This window comes from Corvus moneduloides, chromosome 3, assembly GCF_009650955.1.
Source record: "Corvus moneduloides isolate bCorMon1 chromosome 3, bCorMon1.pri, whole genome shotgun sequence".
Classification (NCBI taxonomy): Eukaryota; Metazoa; Chordata; class Aves; order Passeriformes; family Corvidae; genus Corvus; species Corvus moneduloides.
The window spans coordinates 4418530-4434807 of record NC_045478.1 but is presented as its reverse complement, the minus strand read 5'-3'; the positions used below and the strand labels follow the sequence as shown (position 1 = coordinate 4434807).

Sequence of the window (16278 nt, the reverse complement as noted above, 5' to 3'; positions counted from 1 at the left end):
TTTTCACTTTTAAGTAAGGCTATCATTAAAACATGAGCAGACATAATTGCATCATAGCGCTGGGCAGAATTACAGGCAGGTCTGGATGTCCTTAAGCACCAGGGTTTGTAATATGTTGGCCTGATGTTCATTGCCTTCTTTCTGCAGCTCTCCAACACCAGAATCAGAGATTTCAGCCTAATAAAGTTGGTTTATAGGAGCTATGGTGGGATGCACTACAAAGCTGAGAATATCCAGAAGACTCCATTATGAGACCACCATGTTTAATTTTAGGCTTATAAACCCAAATGAAAGTATGATAATGAAAGCAACTCCTTTCATAGGTGTGGAGCATACCAAAAATGAACCAATTTCAGTGTGAGAACAATTAGCCTGGAAAATCAGGCAGCTAAATTTGACTTTCAGGAAACGCATTTTAATGCTTTGCCATTAATCTTCCGTCTGTCATGTCTGATTTAAATGTAAAATCAGATTTTCTCCCAAACTTGAAACTTACTTTCATCAGCAAAAGGAAATTATCCAACTTTCTTGGATTTTTCAGAGACTTTAACTTGCAGAGAAGTAAAGACCACCAAAATTAGAGCAAGGGGAATTACTGATAGAAATGTAAGATAAAGTAGAAGATAATATCTCTCGGCCTTTTTATGCTCATTACCTAAAGTGAGCCTAATAAAATAGACCCTCACAGGAGCTTGGCAAGGAGGGCTGGTTAGAAATTTTCTATAAAATGGTTTCTCTTAATAAGCTTCATGGGAAAATTAATAGGCTCTGCATATCCCTGTCTGTGGAGAAGAATTTATTCATCAGGAACAGAAAGTAGAGTTACCATGAGACTCTGCAGCATCATTTCACTAAAAAGGGCTGGTTTTTAGTAAGAAACACAAAGCTGTGTTGGTGAGAGCTGCCATATTTAATGATTACTGGTGACTAAGAGGCTAAACTGTAAAAGAGGTAGATCCCTTACTCACTCCAAAAAATTATTTCCTATGAGCACTTGTTTTTAAACCAGAAGACTGGATATTAGGAAAAACTTAACTGAAAGGGTGGTCAGGTATCAGAACAGGCTGTCCAGGGAAGTGGTGGGTTCACCATCCCTGAAAGTGTTAAAAAAATATGTGGATGTGGCTTTTGGGGACATGGTTTAGTGGTGTGCTTGGCAGTGCACAGTTAGTGGTTGGACTTGAGGATTTTGGTGGTATTTTCCAATCTAAATGATTCTATGATTATATGGTTTGAAGCTACTGGAAATGAATGCATGAATGCAGATATTGCCAGCTTCTAAAATACACAAACTAGTTTCTTTACAAGACCATTAGTATTTTTATGTGTCTCAGTATAGTCAGTTTCCCAAATCAGGACCCAGAAGATCACACAAGCAGTGTAAAAATCATGCAATAATATAACTAGTAATGATACCCTTAATTTCCTTTATCTTGCTTATTTTTATTGTAAACTCCATCACATTTTCATTTCTCTGAACTTCTGAAGACCAGAAATTATGATAAAATGCAACACAAAATCATTAAATCGCCTGACTCCTAAAGTGACATGAAAGGGTTTAAAATACTTATACATATGCTACTTCTGGTTTAGTTTTTACAACTATTAAAAACATGAATTACAATGATGATGATGATTTTTATATTTCTGGTATGCCAGGTATTCCTAAAAAGAAAATAAAATTAAACTGAGGTATGTTTACCTCTTTTTAATGCTAAATTATAAAGATCCAGATATTTCTACCAGTCCAAACTTCAAGATTCCAAACTTCATGTGGTATTATTAATTGATGTCTGCAAAATATTGCTTGTAAATATTTAATTATCATTTTCCTCACATTACTAACTGGGGATAAACATAAATTCCTGCTTTGAAAAGTGCCTGGAGACTGATGGATAAACATTCTAAATGCAAGTTATTTGTTAATAGCCTTTTGGAGACCTTTTATAAAAGGCTATGCCAGTCCCAATCTGAAATGGAGACATACTTCCATACTGAGCACTCATTTTGATTAGAATTCACTTAGTTTTGGTGTCTTCCCTAAGATACCAGCTTTTCTATTGAATAGGTTTCCCATGTCTAGCAGACAGAAAGGTAACCCAAAAAAATATCCTGAAGCCTTTCCCGTGTGGGTTTTTTTGATACTTAAAATATCCTATCAATTGTCCATGTCCTATAAAACCTCTTTCCCCTCAGTCCCTACATTTTCACTTTTTTCTAAAAGACCTGGAAAGACTGAGAAGCCAAAGTGCAGAGGAGACAGGTCACTGAAGGGAAATGTTCCTATTTCTGACCCTCACATGGGTCTCTGCATCAGATCAGGATTTACTGATGTGGTGCCCAAAACACCCAGAGAGTAACTGTAGGGGCAAATTCTGAACTAGCAGGGCTGGGAAACAGTTATTTTTCCTTGTCAGAATCACTGTAATGTGGTTTTCTTTCCCCCTCACCCTAACTTATACAAAGTATTGATTTCTAAAAAAAGGCCAACAAACATAAAAATTAGCTTCTGTTCCTCTTGTCTTCTTTCTTCCCTGAGCAGGATTAGAATATCTGAAATCACTTTTGAAAACTTCAATGACATTTCAACCTTTGAAATAATTTTTAATTTACATTTCTAAAGGAAAACTAAAAATCTGGAGGATTTGGGCAGGGGTTTTTGTTTTCACATGCCACTTATCAAAATGAATCATTGTAACAAGGAAAACAGCTTTGTTGCCCATAATAACCTTAGTTTCTTTAGCCCTTACATGATCATCTTATACTGTACACATAATATTAAGGCAAATGGCACTGAAGTCAGTTGCCTAAAAGCTGGTCTCCAGTGCCATGTCCCATATCCTGTGGTGATTGGGACATCCTGTAGTCCTGTGTCCATCTCTGGGGTCCCCAGGACAGGAAAGACATGGAGCTGTTGGAGCAAGTCCAGAGGAGTCCATGAAGATTGTTAGAGGGCTGGAGCAGTTCTGCTCCAAGGAAAGGCTGAGAGGGTTGGGATTGCTCAGCCTGGAGAAGAAAAAGCCATGGGAAGACCTCAGAGTCCCTTCCAGTGCCTAAAGGGGCTCCACAATAGCTGGAGATGGACTTGGGACAAGGGCATGGAGTGACAGGACAAGGAGGAATGGCTTCCCACTGACGGAGGGCAGAGTTAGATGAGATATTGGGAAGAAATTCTTCCCTGTGAGAGTGGGGAGGCCTTGGCATAGGGTACCCAGAGAAGCTGTGGATGCACTGGATACCTGGAAGTGTCCAAAGCCAGGCTGAACAGGGCTGGGAGCAACCTGGGATAGTGGAAGGTGTCCCTGCCCATGGCAGGGGGATGGAATGAGAAGATCTTTAAGATTCCTTCCAACCCAAACCATTCTGGGATTCCGTGATCCTCACAGAGATGGTATCCAAAAGATGGGACCTGTGGGAAACTTACACACTTCTGGATCTGCAGGTGGCAGCCAGGAACAATGACAAGAAAAATTCAATGTTGAAAGATCCCCCTTATTCAGATGAAAGGTGCAACAGAGCAAATCTACACCAGTAAATTCAACACTACCAGGGCAACATTGCTGGAACTGGGTTATTTTTGCCAATAATTGGTTAGGATTGTCCATTAATTCAGCCTATTAAACCAGTCCCATGTGAAATATTTTCTGCTCATCTCTTGAGCTTGGGTATTGGCCAAGGGTATTGGTCAGGGTCAATTCCCAACAGGCACTTCAGATCTCCCCCTGTTGGATGGTCCAGGAGTTTAGCAGCATGGGTATGGCCAAACCATGACAATTGCAATGAGGGTTGGAGATGGTATCCTGGGCTTTGCTGAATTTCCTACTATGAATGCAGTCATACCTTCATGTAGAATAACCAGGTCATGTTCAAGAGCTATAAAATCACAGAGTCATTAAGGTTGGAAAAGACATCCAAGATCAAGTCAACCAAGTATGATTTAGAATTGTGAACAAACCACACAGAATTCCTTTTATTTACCTGAGAAGGGGGAGCCAGACTTTATGACACTGGAAAATTAGCAATGCTGGCGAGCTGAGGGTGTGGATTCTGTCTTGGCTTCTCTGAAGTCAGCAGCCCTGTGTCAGTCTGCACTTGCTGAGGGTCTGTCCCATGGTATTTCAGAACTGAGGCTCCACCAAAAACAACCTTTGAAGCTGTATTCAGTCTGCTCTTTGGGTCTATTCCTTTCTTTTCTGTTTCTCCCACAGGTAATAAATAGTTTAGGGAGCAAATCCTGAATTTCACTATAGCAAAATGAGTGTAACTGTAAACTCCTCAGTGTTTGTGAGCACACTGATATTTATGTGTGTGTGTGTATTTCTTTCCCTTTTTTTTTTTTTCTCTCTCCTTCCCATTTGTAGTTTGATCACTCATGGTTTTGGAACTCCTGCAATATGTGCTGCCCTAAGCACTTTCCAAACTGTTCTCAGTGAAATGCTGAACTACTTGGAAAAGCACACATCGCACAAAAACGGAGGAGCGGCGGAATCCGGCCAAGGACACGCCAACTCGGAGAAAGCCCCCCTGCGGAAAACTTCAGAGGCTGCTGTGAAAGAGGGCAAAACAGAAAAGACAGACTAGCTACATCAAACAGAATCTATTTCGAGAGAGTCTTGCTGCTGATATTTTTTTTAAATATATATATCATTGAGGGCAATTTATCTCCAGTGGACCAAATCCAAAAAAGAAAAAGGGGGGAAAAAAAGAGAAAAAAAGTAAAAAGAAAAAAAAAAAAGAAAGATTAAAACAGAGAGAAAGAGAGAGCGTGAGAGAGGAAAGTATTCAACCCTAAGAACAGCAGTGTACAGTAATTGTGTGATGAAATTGTCACTTTTTTAAAATTTATGTTGCTCTAAACTGCTTTTTTGTGCACGTAGTATTTGATTGTTCTGAATGATACACTAACACTGTTTTTTATAAGCACTTCTGGACTTGGCTGAGGTGGCACATGAAATTTGAAGCACTTTCTTCTCCGGCAGCAGAGTTAGGGTCAGTGCATCAGTTGTGGGACACGCAGTTCCAGCATCCTGACTTTGCTTGCATGCTGGATAGATTGAAAGAAGGGCTTCCTCTGGTCCATCGGAAATGCCTGATCTACTCACCTTTGGGAAAACAATATGGAAATCTGGCAAAAGAGGAATTCTTGGGTCATGGGACAAACGACCTGTTGTACATGGGAATGTACAATAAAGCTGCACTGGAATGAGGCCAGAACCTGTTGGGAATCTGTCCTGACCATTCAAGCAGCAGCCATGGTGTCTCTTGTGAAAGGAGCATGGCAGACTAAAACGAAAACAAATCTTGATAGTCTCAGTAAGAGCCCTGATCCCTCTGTGAACTTCAGTTTAAATGACAGCATGGGCTTCTGTCCTCTATTTTCTCAGCCCCTGGCCCCACAGCACCCTGCCATACCTGGGTCTCTGTTCAACATGATCAATGCAGGCAATTGGAGTCACCTTTTGTGTTGCCTTGATTTTATGATGCTTTCTTTTCTTCAACAGCTTGTTTCCACAGCTTTATTGTCTTTATAAATCCAGCTGAAGTGCAGAGGTCTAACAGAATCCACTCACCGGAAATAAAATAAAAACAAAATGACAAATAAGACAGATTGGCTTAGTCCACAGCAGCTGACTGGTAATAACCTTGCTAATGTACTTTTGAAATATTACTTTACCACCTACCACACATCCTCACACAGAGAACATGGGAGGCATAGTTTGAGCTCAAGCCTCTTTGAGTCAAGGGATTTTTCCAATCACATTCTAACTCTTTCTTCAACAAGACCTTTATTTCATTCCTTTTCTTGTTTCTCTGACATCACTTGATTGAGGAAGTTAGGAAGGAATGGTGTTACTGGGAGGGCTTGATGTTGTCCATCTAAACTCTCTTTAAGATCAGCTGAACCAGACCTTTTCTTCCAAGGGACAATTCAACTCTTTCTGTGGTAGGAACTAATATAGTTGTCCATGTGTAAATGTTTAGAGCCATTTGAGATGTTTTAGGTATCTAAGACAGCCACAGAGTTTGAAAGTTATGACATGAAACCTTTAGGAGAACTGGGCTCACCTGGAGGAGGAGCTGGAGGATCCCAGAAACAGCATTAGATAACTGTGGGTGACAAAAGCTCTCACACAAATTTTAGCTTTCTGGAAGATGTTAACATGTATTACACCTTGGATGACCAGTTTAGACAAAACCTAGGGACTGTGACAAATACCTGAGTGTGTTTAGAGACAGATGCAAGGAATCAAACTGAATTAACAAGATCACCCTCACCTTTCAAATTACAGAAGGCAGTAGAGTGATGATGGTATGATGCTGTTCCTCTCAAGGTCAGTAAGGACATTGCCACCACCATGAGAAAACACTCTAGAAAGTAAGGAGTCCCTGATTGTTTATTTAAAGAAACCTGGAAAAAAATCCTATGCTTTTGCCTAGATTTGTCCTTGCTCAGGGTAGGTGTATAACTCAGACACCTGCTTTAGTGCTGTCCAGGCACCATCCTGCATTGAGGGAATCAGGTGTATCTCCATGGACTCCATCTCCTTAACACACCAAGATCAGATAAGTGCCTCAAAAAATTAAACTTTATTAAATGGATTTAATGAATTTATACTGGTACTTCTGCAGAAATGAAATGCTAAAATCAAATGAACAGTCCTCAGAGATGTCTTCAGCAGAAACATTGTGGAACTGTCCTAGAACATGAGTGTGAAAGTAGGTAACCATGAAAGGAAACTCATTCTGCTTTTTCTACTGCCCAAACTGAGGGAAAGGGAAAAATCAGAAGTTTGACTGTGTCAGATACGCAGATTTGCCACATCTGTAAAACATGTGCTTTAAAACAATTTAATTTGAACCCCTATTTCAAGATGTGGATAAATTTAAATTACATTTTGATGGGGTAAAAATATAAGAAAAAGGTTTTTAAAATCCTTTTCAGTTTTCTCCACTAAAATACCAACTTTTTGGAAAAGGAGGAATAAACTGTTGGGCTGATAAATCTGTGAAACTCATGTGAAAGCAGCATTTTATTACCATCAAATTAAAATGTTTAATATTGGAAATAATATGTATATAGCCTTAAATGAAATATTTGCCTTTTCAGGATATTGTCCAAAGTCCCAACAATAATTTATTTCAAGACCTGCGTCTTTTGCTGTTACATAATCACTAAGAGTGTCTGCTCTGCAGGCAACAAATTATTTTTGGCCTGGATTACCCTTTGATCTATTAATATTAATAAATCTGAGCACACTTCAAGCTCCAGAACTTCCAGTTTTTGACTTAATGGCCCTGTATATTTTTGTTGATGTTCAATACAGATCTGATTCAACCTGATTGAACTGCTGTATGTTCTTAACATTAAGAAGTTTTTTCTATTTCCATGCCAAGCTTTCTGGTTTTTCCCTTAGTATAGTAGCACATTTTAAAAGCAAAACTCTTTTTTAAATGTGGCTGCAGGTTTGTTGACGTTGACAGGCTCTATTTTTTATTTTAAATTGCACTTAATAATTTTATTAAGTGAACAATAATTATCACTGCTTTTTCTGCTGAACTAGCTGTCAAAGCAGTTTGGTGTCAAAATGCCTTTAGTTTTTGAAATTGGAACTTTCTGTGAGCTTTTGAGCAATGAATTCACTGATGTTCCTGTTAAAATCTCAGCCTAGGTTCTCATCCACTTACACTCCTGTGCTGTCCATGGGAACATGCCCATGTTCTCATGTTGTGCTTTTGGGTTTTTTATTATTTTCTTAGTTCTAGTCTCTGTGGAAACACTGTCATCTCAAAACACTTTCATGACCTAGATTAGCCTGAAGGAAGTTCATGATTTGAAGTTAGTGGGTGCTCAGTGGTATCATATTCAAGTATATTTTTACCTCTTTGACTTGGAAATTTATGTGCTCAGAAAAAGAAAAAAAAAATCTTTCTTTAAGAGATTTTGAAGTGTTTATTCAATGTCAAAATCATCAAAAGAATAGAGAAAAGTCTACGAAGTTTCATGGATAGGACAACGAGTCATTATGACTGTTGGACCCCAAAAATTGATTCATAACCCAAGTGCTGTCTGGGTAGCTGGACCCTGTTGTGCTTCAGCTCATTGCTCAGCTCTGTATGAGTTACACCTTTCCTACCACCAATCTCAAAACATTTTAAGTAGGTCCCTGAACTTACTCCTTATCCTAAACTCTGGCACATTTGACTCACAAAGACCAGCTTCTGACTCTTGGATTTATTAGCAAGTCACTGACTTGCTAATAAACACACTGACTAACTACAAATTTATTTTTCTGGAGCAAGGTGTTACTCACTGTGAGTACAAACAGCTCTTGTGCTGACTAAGCTCAGAAGGTGAATCTGGCAGAGTAGGAGCAACATTCTCACCTCTGCCCCGAGATTTGGTTCTCTGTTCACAGAGCCCTCCTTTAGCACCATTACATGACAGACACGTAGAAAAGGGAGAGTTTTATCAGATGTTGAGAACTGGAACAGAGTTCATGTGGCCTGTTAAGGGGAGTGAACGACAGACAAGCAGTGATGACCCTGCCACCTACAACTGAAGACTGTCAAGAACTTTGTCCTTCATGCTGCCATCTTTAACCCTAACACCTTCTAGGTGTCATTCTGTTGCCTTGGAGAACCGGCAGAAAGGGTGAATTTAGACCTTTCATTTGCTTCCTTTATAAAGATAAACTCCAACATTTGTTGGGAAAATACTTCAGCTCTCCAAATCAACATGGAATCTGCTCTTTGAAGCTTCTCTTTAACTTTTCCTAAATCCAGAAAAATCTGCTACAAAGCAGGCACAATGTATAGTCCTTCCAAATCCTGGACCTCTGTGTAAATATTTCCCCAGTTCATCTCTTCCTTTGGACGTGACTCAGTGGCATAGGCGCAGCTCACAATTTTGCAGCCAGGCTCAAGAAGGGCTGTTTATTGTCCTAAGAGCCAGTTTTAACTTTACAATCTCTAACCACTATTTTTTGTTTGTTTGTTTGTTTCCTAATACCAACAAGCAATTTTGGTCTTAGATGTCTTAGGTATCCAAAAGGGCTGCTGGTGAATTCCAAGGTCATTTGACTTTCATTTATCCTTTGGATAAATAGTTCTTTATTTCTAAGGACAAGAAGAAACAGCATTTATAGAAGACACAAGCCTGCAACACGAGGAAGAATCAATAAATTATACAGGAACTGTATTTATAAAAGTATCCTTTGCCTCTGCCCTCATTACAGGTTGAACAAGAATTCACATACAGCTGAGTGGGGAATGAGGGAGGAAGATAAAGTCATTTTCCTTTACCAGGTGAAGGTCATTTGGAGAGGTCTGATCTTTTTTATTGCTATTCTTTACTTTTCTTTATTTTGTACAATTAATTCTGTTCTGTACAGCAGCTGTTGTGATTGTATTTAAATGTGAGTGCGCACTTGGTCACCAACAAACAATGTCCTATTTATTGCTTTGGAGTTTTGTTTTGGTTATTTTCCTTCCACTTAATTTAATTTATAATTCAGTGGTGAAAAACATAATCTTTTATATTTCTATTTCCTATACAAGCTACCTGTTTTACATGAGTCTATGAAGATAATGACCACATTTGATCAAACATTTCACGGCAATAAAATCTATGTTGATTTAACCCTGATCTGTGTGGTGCTTCGAAATAATTTCCATCTCTGAATAAAGATTGTCAAACTTGACCAGGAACAAGGTCTATGACATTACAGGACCTGGAATTTTCATCTAACAGGTAAGACATACAAAGCAGAGAAATGACAATAATATCATTCCCATATTACAGCAAGAAAATCAGTTTTTACAGAGATTAAATTTGGGATTTATCCCACTTAAATGTGGCTATGTTAAATAGTTATCTCATCTAGAATCTGTTAACCAGATTTAATGGTTGTGTGTAAAGAGAAAGATTTAATGGAAGGCAATTTGTATTGTCCTAAAATAGGAAATCAGACTGGTTGGGATGAATTATATTACATTAGTGGTAGATTAGATTAGGAAAAGTAACAGGAGTCCTCATGTCTACTAACTCATAATGGATACACCCTAGAAAACTTGCTAACCCTTGACATTAAATATTTAGAGGTCCTCAGAGGTGCCTTTCCCATAATTGCATGGAAAGATTGTGACAATGCTGGCAATCAAATCCTCATCTCCACAGTCTCAAACTAATTATTTAATCTTCTCCCTGAAAGTTTACAGCAGTTCATTTCCAAATCCTACTTCAGCCAAGGGCCTGGGCTAACTGCCACTGCTCCCACTTCAGATTTTGATTCCAGTGTTGTGCCACAAATTTTGACTCTTAAGTAAAAAAAAAGTCTTTAGATGTAAGTGGTATTCTCTTTAAGGTATGACTTGAAGAAACTCTAGCTCAGAGTTTTATCTAAATTTTCCAAACCAAATGGATCCAAAAGCTTTTACTAAAAAAAAAAAAAAAAAGGAAAAAAAAGTTTTTTAAAAGCAGTTTTCCAGACATACAGTTTCAAAACTGTTTGGGAACCTGATGACAACCCTTCATTCTGTGTTGTTTCAGTGCCTCTTGCAGAATTGACTTTCTGAGCAAGTCTAGACAACACACCAAGGGCAAAGCTGCAGTGGCAGAAACTTCAAGACTTCCAGGTAGAAAAGGAAATGGGTTGGGAGGAAGTTCCCACATATTTAAACTTATTTTATCCAACTATCACCTCTGTTACCTAACAAATGAACTCTCAGTAATTAATATTCCCCCTGTAATCTTCTAGGAAATACAATTCCCCAGGTGTTACAGTGAATTCCTCTAATCAATTCTGTATGTGCTCTTCTCCAAGAGAGAAGAGCAGTTGGTATCCAAAATCAGAGGAAATACAACTGTAAAAAATTCACCCATATTTTAAACACAGTCACATGAGAGGCTGCCTTTCCTATCTCTCTTCACTTTGGTGTGTTAATTTTTCCACTCACTCCATTAAAACAAAAAGAAAACAATTCCACCGAGGCTTGCAGAGGTCCAGTGCCAAAATACAAGTCAATATGCACAAGTAGCCTCTAAGTAGTAGGCAGTGCAACATACAATAAGATGAAAAGGGAAAAATAGTGATAGGAAAAAACAAATCCCTGCCAGATTTTATATGCAAACTGCGTACAGAGAGCTTGGGCAAATTTGCATTCAAAGTAAGTGACCAGGCAAAAAAATAGATCAAATCTGTAAAATACTGAGTGTCCTGAACTCCAGGAATTAGCAGAGTTGTTCAAGTATGTATGGTAATATTATTCTTTGTGCTCAACAGCAGAGCTCCCGCTTGTTATAAAGGCTGGAAAGTACAGCTCAGTTTCTAGGCAGGCACCAAAAGCCTAATCTAACAAAATGTAACCTCTTAACTTCTATTCAGGTTCACCTTCCCATAAAAAGACACAAATAAGAAATTAATGGGAACTTCAAGCCTTAATGGAAAGGGCATTTTGCTCTGAGCAGAGTTTATGTTGTGGTATTTTTTAATGGAACGATATTTGAATCGAATTTGAATTTGCAGCTCCTGAAGCAACTCAAAAAGTCAAGGTTTGGAGGCTGGCCCTGTCTACCCTGGCTTGCCACTGCTTCCCTAGAAGGATCAGGGTCTTACAGCTTCACTGCATCTGTCAATGCCTTGTGTATACTTTGGATTCTTAAGGAAACCTGAAATGGTGCTGAGCATCATCTCTCAGTAAGAATAAATGTATATTGCAGCATATTCACGTGCTGTCTACATGCACAGTAGTAACATTTTGGTTCAGAGGCCCCCAGGTAGGAACTGGGGTTGCTTAATCTGGAGAAAAGGAAGCTGAGGAAGACCTTTTTGGTCTCTACACTACCTGAAAGAAGGCTATGGTCAGGTGGGTGTCAGCCTCTTCTCACAGGTAATAAGTGACAGGAAGAGAGGAAATGCCTTCCACTTGCACCAGGGGAGATTTAGATTACATATTTACAAAACTTTCATCACGGAAAGTGTTGTAAAGCATTGGAACAGGCTGCCCAGGGAAGTGGGGAAAATAACATGTGGAAGTGGCACTTGAGGACATGGTTCAGAGTCGAACATGGCTGTGACAGTTGAACTTGATGATCTTAAAGCTCTTTTCCAACCTTAACAATTCAGCGATTCTGTGATCCAAAGCCTTAGACTGGGCATGTGATGGCAGGAGGATGGTCCCATTATTGCTATCACCCAGAGCTATCTAGTTTTCACATGTGGGCTTTTTTTTTACTAATTAATGCATTTAACACAAATATTAATGAACCACTCTGGGCCATCATTATGGTCAGATAAATTAAGGTGTTATCAAAGCACAGAGCCTTTGCCAATTAACACTCAATGTGAAGCCAGTAATAAAACTACACAGAAAATTAGGAATGGTCAGTAGTGAGAATGTTAGTGGAACTGGATGCTCTGTGAATAAACTGCTGGAAGTATGCCAAGATACCATCTCCTTATTTGTCAGATTTGGATCTGGGAAATGAGTGGGAAAACTTTTCCTTGAAAATTGCCTATGATGTGAAAATAAAAATGAAAGATAACAGAGATAACAGATAAAAATCTTGCACAATGAGCTAGGGACTGGTGTATGAGGAAAACAGGTTAAAAATTATGGGGTTTGAATCACATTAAAAGTTTATGTTTCTCCCCCTTTATTCCTATCAATTAAAACAGAAACTATAAATGCTGTGTGACAAAACCACTTTTGAAAACTGCATCGGGGGATTGATGCTTGTGGTGGCATCAATTGTTTTGAGTAAATAAAAAATATTTCATGCCTGATTTACAGCCAAGTACACTGTGGCAGCAGGAGTTGTTTTGTGGACCCACTCTTTCCATTTTGTAATGAAATTAATAGAGAGGCACCACTGGCCTTTGCCTACTTTCCATTGCTACCATACAAATAGTTTTGAGCTCCATTTATCTGCCTTTCACTGAACCCTTAACAAAAGCACAGTTTTGCACAGGTCTCCTATTTTAGACATAGAAGTCAGGTATCAATTTAGACTGGTTGGTTAGAGCAACTCCAGAAGCTAGAAGCAGCTTAGTTTGACTAAATACTTAATTTTTAAATAGAAAGGAAAAAAAAAAAAACCAACCCACTAAACTCACCTTCAGTTAAAATTAAATGAGAGAAACTTCTAATAGTACTAGGTCAGCTCAGGACTGAATTAGTGCCATTAAAGAAAGAGTTACAGCAACCTTACCTGTTGTCCGTCCTGCCCTCCAGTTTTTCAGGTTCAATTCATCCACCAGATTGGACAGCGTTTCCAATTGCTGTCAGTTTGCTGGTGTTACAGCCTCTGCTCCAGATTCTACACTGTTATTAACCTGCTGAGCACCTCAAAAATGGTCGCTAATTAGACAAGCAAAGATGAGCATATGAAGAATATTCCTCATGGCAACCAACAGGCTCATAGAAAGACTGCACCAGTGGGAAACCAAGCAGTCACAGATGAAGTTGTAAATAATTTGGTTTATTATTGGTTGGTTTTTTTGTGGTTTTGGGCTTTTTCATTAGTGCTGCTAAACAGACTGATCTCTGGTCCTGAGACCAGCTGTCACAGCATGGCCACACCTGTGTAATTGAACTTCAGCTGGAAACCAGACAAGGAATGGTCCCTAGACTGTGCTGTAAAGGTGTTTCCATCAGATAACCAAGGATGTAGTGAGTTCCCTGACGTGTGATGTCTTCTACAAGACACACAGGCAGCAAGACCAGATGATCTACGTGCTCTTTCAGCTATTTCAATCAGCAAAACCAATATTTGGGGCAGTGAATATATTTCAGTCTTTATTTATTAGTACATTTCAGCTCTGTGCACATTTTTTTTTGTTAATTGCCTGCCAAAACTTAAGCTGCATCCTATTCATTATTCATTCAATTATGATAGAAGATGGATTTTGATTTTTCAGTCTCAGCTGCTGTTAGTAACTTCTGGGTAGCCTTTCTCAGGAGTCTGTAACCTCAGCTTTCATAAGCAGCTCCTTGCCACTCACCTGCTTCTTTTGAGTAGTTGATTATGTTCCACTACATAAAACGTTCCTATCATTCACTTCTGACACACAGATCATCTTGAACTTTGTGCAAAGTGCAGTAAAGACAGCTTGCCCTCAGGAAGGTCATTAAAAACATTCCATAAAATACCTGCACATAATTCAGATCAGACAAATGTGTCACGGCAACTATCAACAAGGACCATGTGGGGAGAGCACCAAAGATGAAGCCAAAGCCAGAAGAAGTAAAACACTCATTAGCTTTTAGAGTAAGGTACATTTTTCATTTCATAATGTTGAAATAAGTGTTACAGAATTGTGATGTAGATCTCCCGGAACTCCTGTGTCACATCTGTCAGCACTACATTTCCTGGAGTCTTGTTAGGATCAGAGGAAACCTCAGTAAAGCGAGCACTCCCAGCCTCCAGTGTGAAAGGCTGCATCGACTGTAGCTGCTGAATGACCCCAGGATCAAAGTAAAAGTCCCACCTTGTAGACAAAACAAACAACCATATTATTCAAAGGATAATGTGTGTCAATCAAGATGGTCTGCTTAAAAAAAAAAAAAAATATATATATATATAAAATAATGGCAATCTGTTTATATTCAAAAATGCTAAAGCTTTTTTCTAATGCTAGCAGCACTCTAATAATTCTTGGGAAGACAAACAAAAGTCTGATTCACTGAATAATATTTAAAGATGATTATATAAAGTGTGTCTATTATTTACCATGGAGAACAATGGGCTTTCTTTTATCTCCTCTAAATACCAGTTCAAAGAGAACCTCCTAGTTTCCTTCTTTCACCTGGTTACAGAATACCCCAAAAGAGTGATAATTCCTTTTATTTTCCAATATCACACTACATCCTTGATTTCTGGTACTCAAGTACCTTGGGGCTATCTTAATGACCCTGTTCAGCCTTTACTTGAGTCAATAACAGAATCCCCATGGACTTCAATAGGGCCAGGATTAATTCCAGACAGCTCTGTTTATTAGCAATATTTTTCCCCTTATTCTATAGGGTTTCTTGTATTCCTCAAAAATATGAAGCCTGAAAAGCAATACAACACGGCTTTTCCCCTTCGAAGGAAAGAATCCAGCTGAATTCAAAAAGTTGAATCCAGACTGCACAATAGGAAAGATCTCTGATGTGTCCTACCCCTTTTTCCCTATGCTTGGGAGACTCTGAGTAAATCCAAGCAAAAACTTTTCTGGGAGCTGTTCTAGCATTAGAAGAGTATGGGAGATTCCTAGAGATGGCAGAGAAATGCTAAAGGTGTTTAATATTTTACAATTCCTTCTCGACTCCCCAGAATTCCCATTCTCAAAAATGACAATGACAACACAACTGGATTCTCTTTAGCCCCTGAAACCCAGCTGGCTGTTCCCAAACATCTCCAGGCCTACGAAAAACCTGTCCTACAACTACAATGTGTCCACTACACAGCTGAACAGCACTCAGACTGCTTCTGGGAGGAATACACACAAGTCCATATATAATTACTGATCTGATTTCACTGTGTATTATCTGTATATTTTAGAAGTGTGTGTTATCCACACTGAGTTTGCACAAGGTTTTTTTTTGCTGCATTTCAGTTTCTGCTCTGCAGAGAATCTGTCAGATCATTGTAAGCAGTTGCTCTGATTTCATACCCATCTTGAGGGAACAGTGTGGCACAAGAAGTGGAGATGTTTCAGGGTGTTTCAGGTGATTTTAGGTTTTTTTACATCTAACACAGGGTTTTTTTCTATATTCCATCTGAAATCATGGAAAGCAACTATTTCTAGGTTTGTGAGATTTCAAGAACGAGAAAAAAGGGAGAGAAAGGATTTCAATAGCAAGGATCAGCCTGTGGTGGGCAGTTAGTCTGCGGTACAAGGGACAAAACAAATCCCCCGGTAAGAGAGTCCCTAGTACCAGAGACTGCTGCCTCAGGTTATGGCGAGAAAAGAAATTTCCCCCAGGCTGCTTTGTGCGGCTATGTTAATGTAGAGCAGTTCTGTGCTCCTGGCCGGCCGTTTGCCTCCCCGCCCCCTTGCTGCCTTATATGTTCCATGCCCTAGAAAGTCCTGCACTCCAGGTTCCCCCCACTGGCCCTTGCACCTCGCCGCTCCCCCAGAGCATCCCCATTGGCTCCCACCTTTGTACCACCCTCATGCCCTCAGATCATTGGTCTCTGGTGCTTGCCCCGCTCCCCTACTTAAACCTGGAGCCTGCATTGTCTTTGGTTGTCGTCTTTGGTTGTCGTCCCTGGACTCTTTCAGGATGCGGTTG

The 16278-nt window shown here is 39.3% G+C and overlaps 1 protein-coding gene across 3 annotated transcripts in view; it reads left to right on the top strand.

Annotated features, from left to right (window-relative positions):
• Positions 1-9646, top strand: part of TFAP2D (transcription factor AP-2 delta) — a 51985-nt gene extending 42339 nt beyond the window's left edge. For all 3 annotated transcript variants that reach the window (XM_032104522.1, XM_032104521.1, XM_032104523.1), the window contains one exon: positions 4362-9646. In XM_032104522.1, the coding sequence (XP_031960413.1) occupies positions 4362-4581 (220 nt within the window). In that variant the 3' untranslated portion in view covers positions 4582-9646. The remainder of the gene's footprint in view (positions 1-4361) is intronic.
• The last annotated feature ends 6632 nt before the right edge of the window (positions 9647-16278 follow it).